The sequence below is a fragment of the Bos mutus genome, chromosome 7 (genome assembly GCF_027580195.1).
Source record: "Bos mutus isolate GX-2022 chromosome 7, NWIPB_WYAK_1.1, whole genome shotgun sequence".
In the NCBI taxonomy this organism is placed as follows: Eukaryota; Metazoa; Chordata; class Mammalia; order Artiodactyla; family Bovidae; genus Bos; species Bos mutus.
Window position 1 is genome coordinate 43609269 of NC_091623.1, and position 13306 is coordinate 43622574.

At 41.0% G+C, this 13306-nt stretch overlaps 1 protein-coding gene across 9 annotated transcripts in view; it reads right to left on the minus strand.

Annotated features, from left to right (window-relative positions):
- Window positions 1-264: 264 nt before the first annotated feature.
- AKAP8L (A-kinase anchoring protein 8 like) overlaps window positions 265-13306 on the minus strand; it is a 32041-nt gene continuing 18999 nt past the window's right edge. For 3 of the 9 annotated variants that reach the window (XR_011464716.1, XR_011464719.1, XM_070373233.1), the window contains one exon: window positions 834-3365. Coding sequence is in view for 3 of the 9 variants with exons in the window: in XM_070373233.1 (XP_070229334.1) it covers window positions 3300-3365 (66 nt within the window). In the remaining 6 variants the exon portion in view is untranslated. The other 6 variants (XM_014480941.2, XM_005904144.3, XR_011464715.1 and 3 more) reach the window with 3 other exon arrangements.

Below are 13306 nucleotides of genomic sequence, written 5' to 3' on the forward strand. Positions count from 1 at the left end.
TACGCGATACCATTGGTCGTAGTTCACGGCGGGCCCTCCTTTACCACCCCGGCTTGCCTTCCGGTTGTTCCGGGTCGGTGTTCGTAGCTTGCTAGTTTTGCTCCTGTGCGAAGTGCCTCACCGCTCGCAGGCCTATCCCTTCTCGCCGCCAATGCGCAGGCGTAACCCAACAGCCCCAGGTCCCACCCGCAGACACACAGCCCAGCGGTGAGGCCTGCACCCGCCCAGGTGGACCGTGCAGCACACAGACAAAAGACGACGAGGTGGGATGGGAAGAACTTTTATTAGACTCAGCTTCCAGCCTCGGCCCCGCGAGCCCCGCCCGTGCCAAGTCATGGAGCGCCTCCTCCTCCCTCCTCCTCGTCGTCGTCAGCCTCCACGTCGAGGCCCGGGATGCCTCGGATCTGGCGCTCCAGCGCCCCGCCCAGTAGGGGCACGGCCTCCTCGTCCTCCTCCGGGGGCGGGGGCGGGGGCGCGGCACCGGGTACTGGCTCTGGAGGCACTGGGGGCTGCGCCGGCGCGGCCTCTGCACCCTCCGCGACCCCGGCCGCTTCGACCAGCGCCCCCTCATCAAGGGCACCTCCCTCGGCCTCCTCTTGTTCCTTCTCCTCCTCTGGGCTGTCAGTGAAAGGGTTCTCACCCTGCGGAGAGGGGCACGACATGAAGAAAGGGAGAACCCGCAGGGGTCACGGCTGGGGACTGGGCCGGCGTGCCAGGGGCGTGCACCTCACCTTCAGATAGCGCTCCAGCTTCTTACTGATTAGCTTGTTGTTTAGGATGCTGCGAGCCACCATGAGCGAGGACTTCTTAGACTGCTCCATCATGAGCTGCGGGCAAGGCAGGCAGGGCTGCAGAGGCTGACCCAGGCATTCCAAAGGAGCTTCCAACCCTCACACCGCCGGGTCGGGTAGAGCCCACACACCCGCACACCTCTCCACCTCCACCTCGGGACCCAGCACTGCCAGTGACTACAACCAGACTGCCTTAGGTCTGTAAGTGGACCCTTGAGTACAAGCGTGGGTTCACTCTACAAGCATGGAGCCACGACCAGATTTGATCTTTGCTCCAATGGTCCATCTTTCCACTCCATACTTAACTATAACTGATTAAAGTCATGTCTTTACAGCTGTACTGCAGCAATCTGATTTGCTTACATAAAAATTCATAAGCAGTGAACAAACATACTAAAAACCAAATGTGCAACTCCTAACAAGAGGGCAACTGCCCTAAAACACACACAACTCTGCAGGATAAACAGGGAGGATATAAAAGCAGGAAAAGAATGTCAAACAGTATGTTTAAGTGATATGAAAGTGTTAGTTGCTCAGTCGTCTCCAACTCTTTGCGACCCCATGGACTGTAGCCCCGTCAGGCTCCTCTATGGGATTCTCCGGACAAGAGTACTGGAGTAGGTTGCCATTCCCTTCTCCAGGGGATCTTACCCACCCAGGAACTGAAACCAGGTCTCCCACATTGCAGGCAGATTCTTTACGATCTGAGCCACCAGGGAAGCCCTTAAGTGATATACATCCTTTTAATCCATAAGATTCCCAAGATAAAGAATTATACCCTCAAATGTAAAGGTTGAAAAGAGAGACACTTACACTCTTGGTGAGAGGCTCAAGTGTTTATTTTCTTAAAAATCATTGTGATAGAACTCATTGGTAAAGATTCTGATGCTGTGAAAGATGGAGGGCGACAGAGGATGAGATGGTTGGATGGCATCACTTACTCAATGGACATGAGTCTGTGCAACTCCAGGAGATAGTAAAGGACAAGGAAGCCTAGCATGCTGCAGTCCATGAGGTCGCAAAGAGCTGGACATGACTCATCGACTGAACAATAATCAAAAGTAAAAATTTCTCTCAGCAATTCCTCCCGGGAGTCTAGCCTAAATTTAAAATTGGGAACATGCAAGCACACTGGCTGCAGAGGTGAAAAATTGGAAAGCAGCTTAGTGTTCTTCAGTGGAAAAGTGGTTACGTAAACCAGATGTTCACAACACCACCATGCAGTCTTAAAACAGGGCTTCTCTCTCCCCTGGCATAAGATGTGTGATGGGACAGAGTGCGGAGCATGCCAGTGTCTGGGGGGATTTACATCAAAATGCTACATGATTTTCTCCATGAGTGAAGGCAACTCTCACTTCCATCATTAACGCAAGTAATGGTAACCCAAGTATAAAGTCATAAACAGGAAAAAAAAAAAAAAAAAAAAAAGCTATTTTTGGAGGGGTGGGGAAACTGACCTTTGGGACCTCTACTCAACCCTAGCCAATTCTTTACCTCGCATTTCAGAAAATCACTTCATTTGTCTGTTTCTATTCCCTTTCCCCACGTTCATCTTTTTTTCTTTTTTACTTGGGGAAAATAGTCCTCATGTATGCTTAAAATGAAACAAGTTAAAGATGCACAAAAGAAAACTGCCTACATACTGGTTTCCCCTGGTGGGGAATAAAAGGGATAACTGGTTCTAATCACAGGTGTAGTTGCGGGTTCTTTAAACTCTGGAGCACTTACAAGGCTGTAGTAGAAATGGATATCCTGTGGGTATTATATGTTAAATCATGTGTTATCTGTGGAATACGCACTCTCAATGTGCACACCGTTGACTACAGCTACAGAAGTGTTCCTTTAGCTGTGACTCAATTTTCTCTGGATAAGGGCAGAAACGTGTCACATTCCATTATTTGTAAAGTCACCAGCTGTTTGCTTTCATCACTTTTGCTACACTCATGTTCTTTGTATTCAGGTAACTCAAGAACAAATATACAAATATGCAATAAAAGTGAATTGCTTGATATCTATTACTTCATGTATATCAAGCACAGCAATAAAACAAAAATCTCATATGTTTAAATTTCAGGGTTTTTGCTTGTGACTTTTTTAAAAATATACTTGCCTAACATGCATATGCTGTAAAAAAAAAATAGTTAACATGGAAATAACTTGAGATGATGGCTTTGTTTAATGTCTTATAAGATTTTTATGAATAATCCAAATATAATGTGGAATAATTTTATGAATGGAAAAAAAAACTATGCACAATTAGGATACTACTACATCTTACTTGCTGACACACTATCTTTCGCCCTCTAGGTGCACAGACGGACACACCAGAATATCTCCCAACTGAGCAAACTTTAACATAGTTTTCAGATTTTTGCTATAATATCCAAATTAAGAATAAACTTAAATACTTCCATGCTAGTGTTTTTAATCCTACTAAACACGATCCCTGCAGTGACAGTGCCTGAGTACTCTGCAAAAACACTGCAGGCTGTGCTTCTTCCACCTGTCCTAAGACAGTGGACTTGTCCCCGCCTCTCCATCAGCATTAGAGGTTACCACTGTTGAATGTCTTTCCTGTAGGGTGAGAGAAAAGAATGTATGCTGCCTTCCGTGGCATTTCCCTGCCCACCAGCGAATCCGATATGCACACTTGAGCTGTCTGTCCGGATTTCTATGAAGTCATTTCTTCCACGGTCTCTTGGTTTCCTAGCTTGTTCAGGAAGGCTTCCTTTAATGTCAAGGTCAACAATCTTCGAAATGTTCTTTTCCCCCCACATTTAAGATCTTGAGAATTTAATATATAGTATGAGGTAGGAGTCCAACTTTCCTTTCCAGAAATGTGTAAGATAAACCATTGTTTCCCCCCATCAAATTGACATGGAGGTCTACAGTCCCTTATCTGCAAATCTGAAATCCAAAAGGAAAAGGTTTTCTTCTAAAATTCATTTGGTGCAAATGATGAGCTGACATATTTTTATACCATCTTTATTTATCCTATCTAAACAAGTCACTTGAAGAATTGTTGATGGTTTAACTGCAAGGCACTTTCCCAGATTCTGCTGGGGATGTTGGCAATACTATCATGTAGCTGTTCTGAAATCTAAAAATTATTTTAAAAAACATTCAGGTTTCTGATAAGAGATCTGCAACTGACTTTAATACTGAGTTCCAAAACCAAAGCAAAGAGGGCTATTTCATTAGACTCTATTCTTTAAATCACTATGCCAGTATCACTTATTTTCAATTACAATGACTCTACATGAGTCATATATCTGTCACAGCAAGTCCCTGTACTCACTGACTGCTGTATAATTTTCCTGGCTATTAGACTTAACTCTGTCAATAGTAATACGGGAGGAACTGGTTTTTGTTTTGTTTTGCTATTAAACCTCCCATCTAAGAACTTACTACTTCCTTCCATTCACTGAGGCCTTGCTTGTTTCATATCCTTGAATTTAAGATCCCATACCTTTCTTCTTTACATTCCCAGTTATTTCACACATTTTGTGGTTATTGTGAATAGATGTTTCCTCATTTATGTTTCTAATTGGTTATTACTATTAGAATGGATAAGAACTACTACTACTTTGAAAGTGAAAGTCTTTCAGTTGTGACTCTGCAACCCCAGATTCTTTGCAACTATACAGTCCATGGAATTCTCCAGGCCAGAATACTGAAGTGGGTAACCTATCCTTTCTCCAGCAGATCTTCCCAACCCCCAGAATCAAACCCAGGTCTCCCACAATGCAGGCAGATTCTTTACCAGCTGAGCCACAAGGGAAGCCCAAGAATATTGGAGTGGGTAACCTATCCCTTCTCCAGCAGAGATTCCCAACCCCCAGAATCAAACCCAGGTCTCCTGGATTGCAGGTGGATTTTTCACCAGCTGAGCTATCAGGAAAGCCTACTTTTGGTATGTCCTAACCCTCTATGGGGTTGCAAAAAGTCGGACACTACTGAGCGACTTTCACACTTTTTTTTCAACCCCTTAACAAATTCTATTAATTCTAAGAACACTTTTTTTTTTTTTTTTGCTGGAATCATCAGCTTTTCTAGGAATATAATCACATTATTTGCACATAAACAGTTTTCATTTCCAGGACTTTATACTGATAATGTTGCTAATTTCTTATTGAACCATCCTTGTATTCCAGAAGCAAATTTTACTTATAGTGTGTTACGTATTTGACTCACCACTAGATTGATAATTAGGAATATTTTGGGAATCCCTGGTGGCTCAGTGGTAAAGAATATACCTGCAATGCAGGAGATGTGAGTTTGATCCTTGGGCCGGGAAGATCCCCTGGAGAAGGAAATGGCAACCCACTCCAATATTCTTACCCAGAGAATCCCATGGACAGAAAAGGCTAGTGGGCTACAGTTCGTGGGGTCGGGAAACTTGTATATGACTCAGCGACTAAACCACCAACCACCACATCAATGGATGAAAGTTTCATTTGCTTCACATCCTTGACAACATAATTTTACTTAGCACTTTTATTCTTCAATGAACTAATCTATAGTTTCATCTCATTATTATCCTTACCAGATTTTTGGAATTAAGGTTAAAAAGACTTCCTAAAGGAATTCCCTGGTGGTCCAGTGGTTCATTCACCTGCCAATGCAGGGGACATGGGTTTGATCCCTGGTCTGGGAACTAAGATCCCAAATGCCACAGGGAAACTAAGAGCATGTACCCTACAGCCTGTGCTTCACAACAAGAGAAGCCTGTGCAATGAGAAGCCCACGCACCGCAACTAAGAGAATAGGTTCTGCTCATCCCAACTATAGAAAGCCCATGACCAGCAATGAAGAAGCCCTGTACCTCAACGAAGACCCAGCGCAGCCAATATATAATAATTAAAAACAACAACAGCAATAACAACAAAAAGGCCTCCCTCTCTACTCTGCTATCACCATTGAGGGGTGTATCTTCCCAGAAGCAGGACTGTAAACATTTCTCATCTTGTCCCTAACTGCCTGCTGCTGAGGCTAAGTTCTGGGCAAATTCAGCTGAAAGGTGGGGCTCCCTCCTATCGAGCCCCACTCATGGAATGGAAGTTTAACACCATGCATTGCTCTAACCCTGGCTTGTTCGTAAGGCAGAGGCCCCATGCCTAGAGAGGCAAACCAAACCAACTTGACCAGAGGCTACAGCTGCCTCCACACCTCTTCTCTCCTTTTTTTTTTTTTTTTTTAAAATATATATATTTATTTGGCTACACTGGGTCTTATTTGCAGCACGGAGGATCTTTAGTTGACGCATGTGGCATCTAATTCCCCAAGAGAGTTTGAACCCGAGCCCCCTGCACTGGGAGCGCTGAGTCTTTGCACCACCAGGGAAATCCCAAACCCTTCTCTTCTAAAGCAGCAGAGTCCAGAGTCTTGTCACCACTCCTAGCTCAGAAGCCTGGACTCAGGAGTTTTGCCTGAGGGAAAGGCAGACTTTAAAACAATGAGCTCCCAAATCTCTGCCCAAAGGAACTCCTTTTTTTAAAGTGTGGGGAGTTCAAAACTAAGGGCTCTCTCAAAACAATGGAGGGTGTGGAGAAAAGCAATTAAAAGGATGGTAGATATACTTCCCAGGTGGCATAGCAGTAAAGAATCCACCTGCCGATGCAGGGTGGGAGAGATCCCCTGGAGGAGGAAATGGTAACCACTCCAGTATTCCTGCCTGGAAAATTCCGTGGACAGAGAAGCCTGGTGGGCTACAGTCCATAGCGTCACAAAGAGTCGGACGCGACTGAGCTGAACTGAACTGAGCATGGATTTGATAAGCAGCACAAACTAAGCCATTGCTGTCTCCAAAAAGAACCAGTAAAACAGGTAGAAGGAGCCTCCCTAGGGTTCAGGATAAATCTCAAACAATGAATTTAATTGGATTAAAGTTATTTAATTGGATTAGGTTAATTCAGTTGGATTAGAACAATTTAATGCCTTTAGGCATTGTTGAAAACAACAGAGCTATCAGCCAACAACTTATGGAGAAGAACAGCTTGGTGCAATATGAGAAAAAGACAAATGTGGTCCTATCAAAACTACCACCATCCCTACCACCAAAATACCACCACCATAGGCCAAGTGGCTGTGCACTTGGCCAATGGCTTCCTCTTCTGAGGTACAGTAACAGGCTTTGCACTGTGGGAATTAAAGAGATTTCACTAAAAGATTTTGACTATTCACTCAAACAAACACAATAACAAGACCTACAATAGGGGAGGTCTAGAACAAAGAGTTGCCAGAAGAGATTATATAAACTGTCTAGTTTTCAACAAAAAATTATGAGATGTGCAAAGGAAACTGACATTCAGGAAAAAAGGCAGGCAAACAACAGAAACTGCCTGTGCCCATGGCCAGATGTCAGACTTAAAGACTTAAAAGCAGCCATTATAAATCCATTTAAAGAACTAAAAGGAAACATGCTTGAAGTACAAGATGACACTGTCTCATCAAATAGGGAACATCAATAAAGGGACAGAAGTTAACTATATAAATCCTAGAGCTGAAAAATACAATGAACTGAAATGAAAAATTCACTGGAGGGGTTCAACAGTAGATCCGAACTGGCAGAATAAGCAAAATCTGTAGGTTGGCAGAGATCACACAATCTGGAGAATAGAAGAATGAATGAAGAAAAATGAATAATCTCAAACAACCCTTGACACCATTAGGTGACCCATCACACCCATAATGAGATTACCAGAAAGACAAAAGGAGCAGAAAAAAAAAAAATCTGAATAATGGCTATAAACTGTAAATCTCATGAAAAACTTTAAACCACACATCCAAAAAGCTAACAAACTCCAAATAAACATAAAAAGACCCACAAAAAGACATCTTATAATAAAAATGCTGAGAGCCAAAGACAATGGAAAAATTTTGACAGCAGCAAAAGAAAAATGAATCATTACTTAAAATGGAACCCCAGTAAAGTTAAAAGCTGATGTCTTACCAGAAATGGGGCCAGAAGGCAGTGGGATAACATACTTAAAATGCTCAAAGAAACTGTCAACCAAAAATCCTGTGCCCAGGAAAGCTATCTTTCAAAAGTGAAAGTGAAACAATAACAGTCCACAACAAACAACAATTGAGTTTGCTGTTGGCAGACCTTTAAAGAAATACCCAAGGAGGTCCTTCAAGATGAAAAGAAGTGATCCCAGATAGTAATGCAAATCCACAAAAAACAACAATAAAAATAATCATATAATTATAAAGAAATACTATAAATGCAGTATCTTTTCCTGTCCTCTCAACTAATTTAAAAGGAGTTATATAAAACAATAAATATTTAAATATTAAAAATATATATACCTCTTAAATCTATATAATTGTATTACTTGACCTGTAGTAACATAGAGAAATGTAATATATTTGCCAGTAAGAGCACAAAGAAGGTCGGGAGAATAAAACTGTATTGGGCTAATAAGGCAATGACTACAGATGGTAACTTGAATCCACAGGAAGAATTCAAAGACAACCAGAAATGAGCAATAAGAAGTCTAGTTTAATAAAAGCTAGAAATATGTAACTGCTATTCTTTCTTCTTTTGGCATCCTTAAAAGACAAATTATATAAAATAATAATTACATTGTATTACATTATTGGGTTTGTAACACATATAGATGTACCACTTTGTATAACAAAAACCTATGCAGAGAGAGGTTCACAGGAGTAACTTAATCCCACTGAAATGACTGTATCTAAAGGAAATTTTTGAAGTTAATATATATAAAATAAGGCCTAGAGAAACCACTAATAATGCCCCCCCGAATTTTTACAAAAAAACCATTAAAGAAGATAAATAAATATTTGAAAAAAATAGTAACGTTAAATGTAAATGGATTAAACAATCCAGTCAAAAGGCAAAGATGGTCAAACTGGACAGAAAAACAAGTTCAAATAATATGCTCTCCACAGGAGACAAACTTTAGATCCAATAGATTCAAAGATACAAATAAATAGAAAGGAAAAGGATGAGAAAAGATATACAAACATCAACCATAAGAAAATGAACTGACTATACTAATACCAGACGAACAGACTGTAAAAAATGTTACTAAGATAAAAAGGGACATTTTATAATGATAAAAGGGTCTCTCCATCGGGGGTATTTAAGTATAGACACACCGGACAACAATTCAACCATAGCTGATTTTAATATCCCACTGTCAATAATGCAAACAACAACTTGGCAGGAGATCAACAAGGAAATAAAAGGCTTGAACACTATAAAACCAAACAGGCATAACATATCTAAAGAACACTTTGCAACAATAACAGAATATCCATTCTTCTCAAATGTACAAAACAGCACAGACTCTATACTACTAGGCCATAAACCAAGCTTCAGTAAATGAAAAGGACTGAAATAATGGAATGTATACCGTCTGACTACACTGAAGAAAATTAGAAATCAATAACAGAGAGGAATTTTGGAAATTTAGAAGTATGCTAAAATTAAATGACACACTGCTGAATAACCAATGGGTCTAAGAAAAAGAAGGCAGAGGGAAATTAGAAAATAATTTGAGATGAGTGAAAGTGAGGACGAGACATACCAAAACTTATGGGATGCAGTGAAAGCAGTACTCAGAGGAAAACTTACAGTTATAAAAGGCTATATTAAAATAGAGAAAAACCTAAAGCAAGCAGAAGATTAAAACAGAAATTAATGAAGCAGAGAACACAAAAAAAAGAGCAAAAAACCCACAAAATCATAAGTTTGTTCTTTTTAAATGTCAGCAAAATTAAACCTCAGCAAGACTGATCAAGAAAAAAAAGACTCAAAGCAATCAGAAATGAAAGAAGGGGACTACTGACAATACAGAAATAAAAAGGATTATAATGGAACACTAGGAATAAATGCATGATAGTAAATTGAGTATTAGATTAAATGCACAGATTTCCAGAAAGACTTAAAACTGACTCAGAAAGAGAGGGAATTCCCTGACAGTCTAGTGGTTAGAACTCGGCACCTTCACTACTGGGGCCCAGGTTGAATATCAGGACAGGGAACTAAGATCCCAAGTGCAGAGAAATAAGGTGAAAAAAAAAAAAAAAGAAAAGTCTAAACAGACCAGTGACCGGCCTCTTGAGAAACCTATATGCAGGTCAGGAAGCAACAGTTAGAACTGGACATAGAACAACAGACTGGTTCCAAATAGGAAAAGGAGTACGTCAAGGCTGTATATTGTCACCCTGCTTATTTAACTTATATGCAGAGTACATCACGAGAAACGTTGGACTGGAAGAAGCACAAGCTGGAATCAAGATTGCCGGGAGAAGTATCAATAACCTCAGATATGCAGATGACACCACCCTTATGGCAGAAAGTGAAGAGGAACTCAAAAGCCTCTTGATGAAAGTCAAAGAGGAGAGTGAAAAAGTTGGCTTAAAGCTCAACATTCAGAAAAGTAAGATCATGGCATCTGGTCCCATAACTTCATGGAAAATAGATGGGGAAACAGTGGAAACCGTGTCAGACTTTATTTTTTGGGGCTCTAAAATCACTGCAGATGGTGACTGCAGCCATGAAATTAAAAGATGCTTACTCCTTGGAAGGAAAGTTATGACCAACCTAGATAGCATACTCAAAAGCAGAGACGTTACTTTGCCAACAAAGGTCCGTCTAGTCAAGGCTATGGTTTTTCCTGTGGTCATGTATGGATGTGAGAGTTGGATTATAAAGAAAGCTGAGTGCCGAAGAATTGATGCTTTTGAACTGTGGTGTTGGAGAAGACTCTTGAGAGTCCCTTGGACTGCAAGGAGATCCAAACAGTCCATTCTGAAGGAGATCAGCCCTGGGATTTCTTTGGAAGGACTGACGCTGAAGCTGAAACTCCAGTACTTTGGCCACCTCATGCGAAGAGTTGACTCGTTGGAAAAGACTCTGATGCTGGGAGGGTTTGGGGGCAGGAGGAGAAGGGGACGACAGAGGATGAGATGGCTGGATGGCATCATTGACTCGATGGACGTGAGTCTGGGTGAACTCCGGGAGATAGTGATGGACAGGGAGGCCTGGCGTGCTGCGATTCATGGGGTCGCAAAGAGTCGGACATGACTGAACGACTCAACTGAACTGAACTGAAGTACAGAAATTGAATTCGTAATTTAAAAAAAAAAAAAAAAGCTACTCACAAAGAACAGCCCAGGTCCAGACAGCTTCAGAGCACATTCTACCAATCTAATACCAATTCAATACCAATTCTTCGCAAACTTCCAAACAACAGGAAGGAAAACTTCTCAACTCATTTTTTGAGGCCAGTATTCAGTTCAGTTCAGTTTAGTCGCTCAGTTGTGTCCATCTCTTTGTGACCCCATGAACCACAGCACACCAGGCCTCCGTGTCCATCACCAACTCCTGGAGACCACCCAAACCCATGTCCATTGTGTGGGTGATGCCATCCAACCATCTCGTCTTCTGTTGTCCCCTTCTCCTTCTGCCCTCAATCTTTCCCAGCATCAGGGTCTTTTCAAATGCATCAGCTCTCCTCATCAGGTGGCCAAAGTATTGGAGTTTCAGCTTCAACATCAGTCCCTCCAATGAGGCCAGTATTACATTGATACCAAACCCATAAATATCACAAAAAAACATACAGACCAATATCTCATGAGTACACATACAAAAATTCTCAACAAAATATTAGCAAAGCCAATTCAACAACATTTAAAAAGAATTATACACCATGACCAAATAGGATTTTTCCCAACAACGCCAAGGGTGGCTTAACACCCTCAAGTCAATGAAATATACTGTATCAATAAATAAAAAACAAAAATCACACGATCATCTCAATAAATGCAGAAAAAGAATCTGACGAACTCCAATGCCATTCCAGAATAAAAACACTCAACAAGATGCAACCAGAAGGGAATTCAACAACCAGAAGGGAATTCAACGACCAGATTGGAATTCAACAACCAGAAGGGAACTCAACGACAAGACAGAGAGCACCTATGGGAAACCCACAGCTAAGCAGCGCACTCAACGGTCAGACCGATGCTCCCCCAGAGATAAGAGGAGGGGCGGTCAGACCGATGCTCCCCCAGAGACAAGAGGAGGTGTGGTCAGACCGATGCTCCCCCAGAGACAAGAGGAGGGGCGGTCAGATTGATGCTTCCCCCAGAGACAAGAGGAGGGGCGGTCAGACTGATGCTTCCCCCAGAGATAAGAGGAGGGGCGGTCAGATGGATGCTTCCCCCAGGGACAAGAGGAGGGGCAGGGAGGAACTTCTCTTCAAGGCTGTGTTGTATGTTCTAGCCAGGGCAATTAAACAAGAAAAAAAAAAAAAATTTAAACGGCATCCATATTGGCAAGGAAATAGTTAAACTATAACTATCTCTATCTGCAGACAACTGATATACAGAACATGCTAAAAAATCCATGATTAAAATTAATAAACAACTTCAGTGAGGTTATAGGATACAGTATCAACAAACAAAAATCAACTCTATTTTGAAACAGGTACAAAGAACAACTCAGAAATGGAATTAAAGAACACAATTCCATTTATATTAGTATCAAAAGAATGAAATACTTGGGAATAAACTAATAATCCCCCAAATAAAAAACTTATACACTGAAAACTGAAATATTGTTGAAAGAAATTAAAGATTCTGAATAAAGCAAAGACATTCCATTTTCATGGATTGGAAGACTTAATATTGCTGAGAAAGGAATACTCTCCAAACTGATACAGAAATTGAATATAGTCCCATTAGGACACCAGCTGGCTTCTTTGTAGAAACTGACATGTTGGTCCTAAAATTCATGGAATCTCAAGGAACACAGTATAGCCAAAACAATCTTGAAAAAAAAAAAGAAGCAGAAGTTACAGGTGTCTGTTTCTGATGCTAAACCTTACTACAAAGTTACAGTATGCTAATGGCATAAGGATAAACACAGAGAACAATAGAATAAAGAGTCCAGAAATAAATCCAGGGAGCTGTAGTCAACTGACTTTTGGCAAGAGAGCCACGACCATTCAACAAAGAAAGAATACTTTCTTCTACAAACGATGTTGGGACAACTGGAAAATCACATGGACTAGAATGAAGTTGAACTTTACCTTACACCACATACAAAAATTAACTCAAATGCATTAAAAACCAAATTGTAGGAGCTAAAACTGTAAAACCCTTACTATAAGAAGGCAAAGGGATAAATCTTTGTGACCTTTTATTTGACAATGGATTCTTAGATGATACCCCAAGCACAAGAAAAAAATTTAGATAAACTGAACTTCATCAAAATTAAACTTTTGTGCTGCAAAGACACATCAAGGTGAAAAAACCCATGCCATGGGATGGGAGAAAATATTTGCAAATCATATGTCTGATTAAGAAGTTGTATCTAGAATATATAAAGAACCTTAACTCATAAAGACCACACAGTTAAAAAATAAAGTATCTGAACAGATATTTCTTCCCTTCCAAGAAGACAGACAAACGGCCAACAAGTCCATGATAAGATGCTAGAAATCATTGGTCAGTTATCAGGGAAATGCAAATGAAAA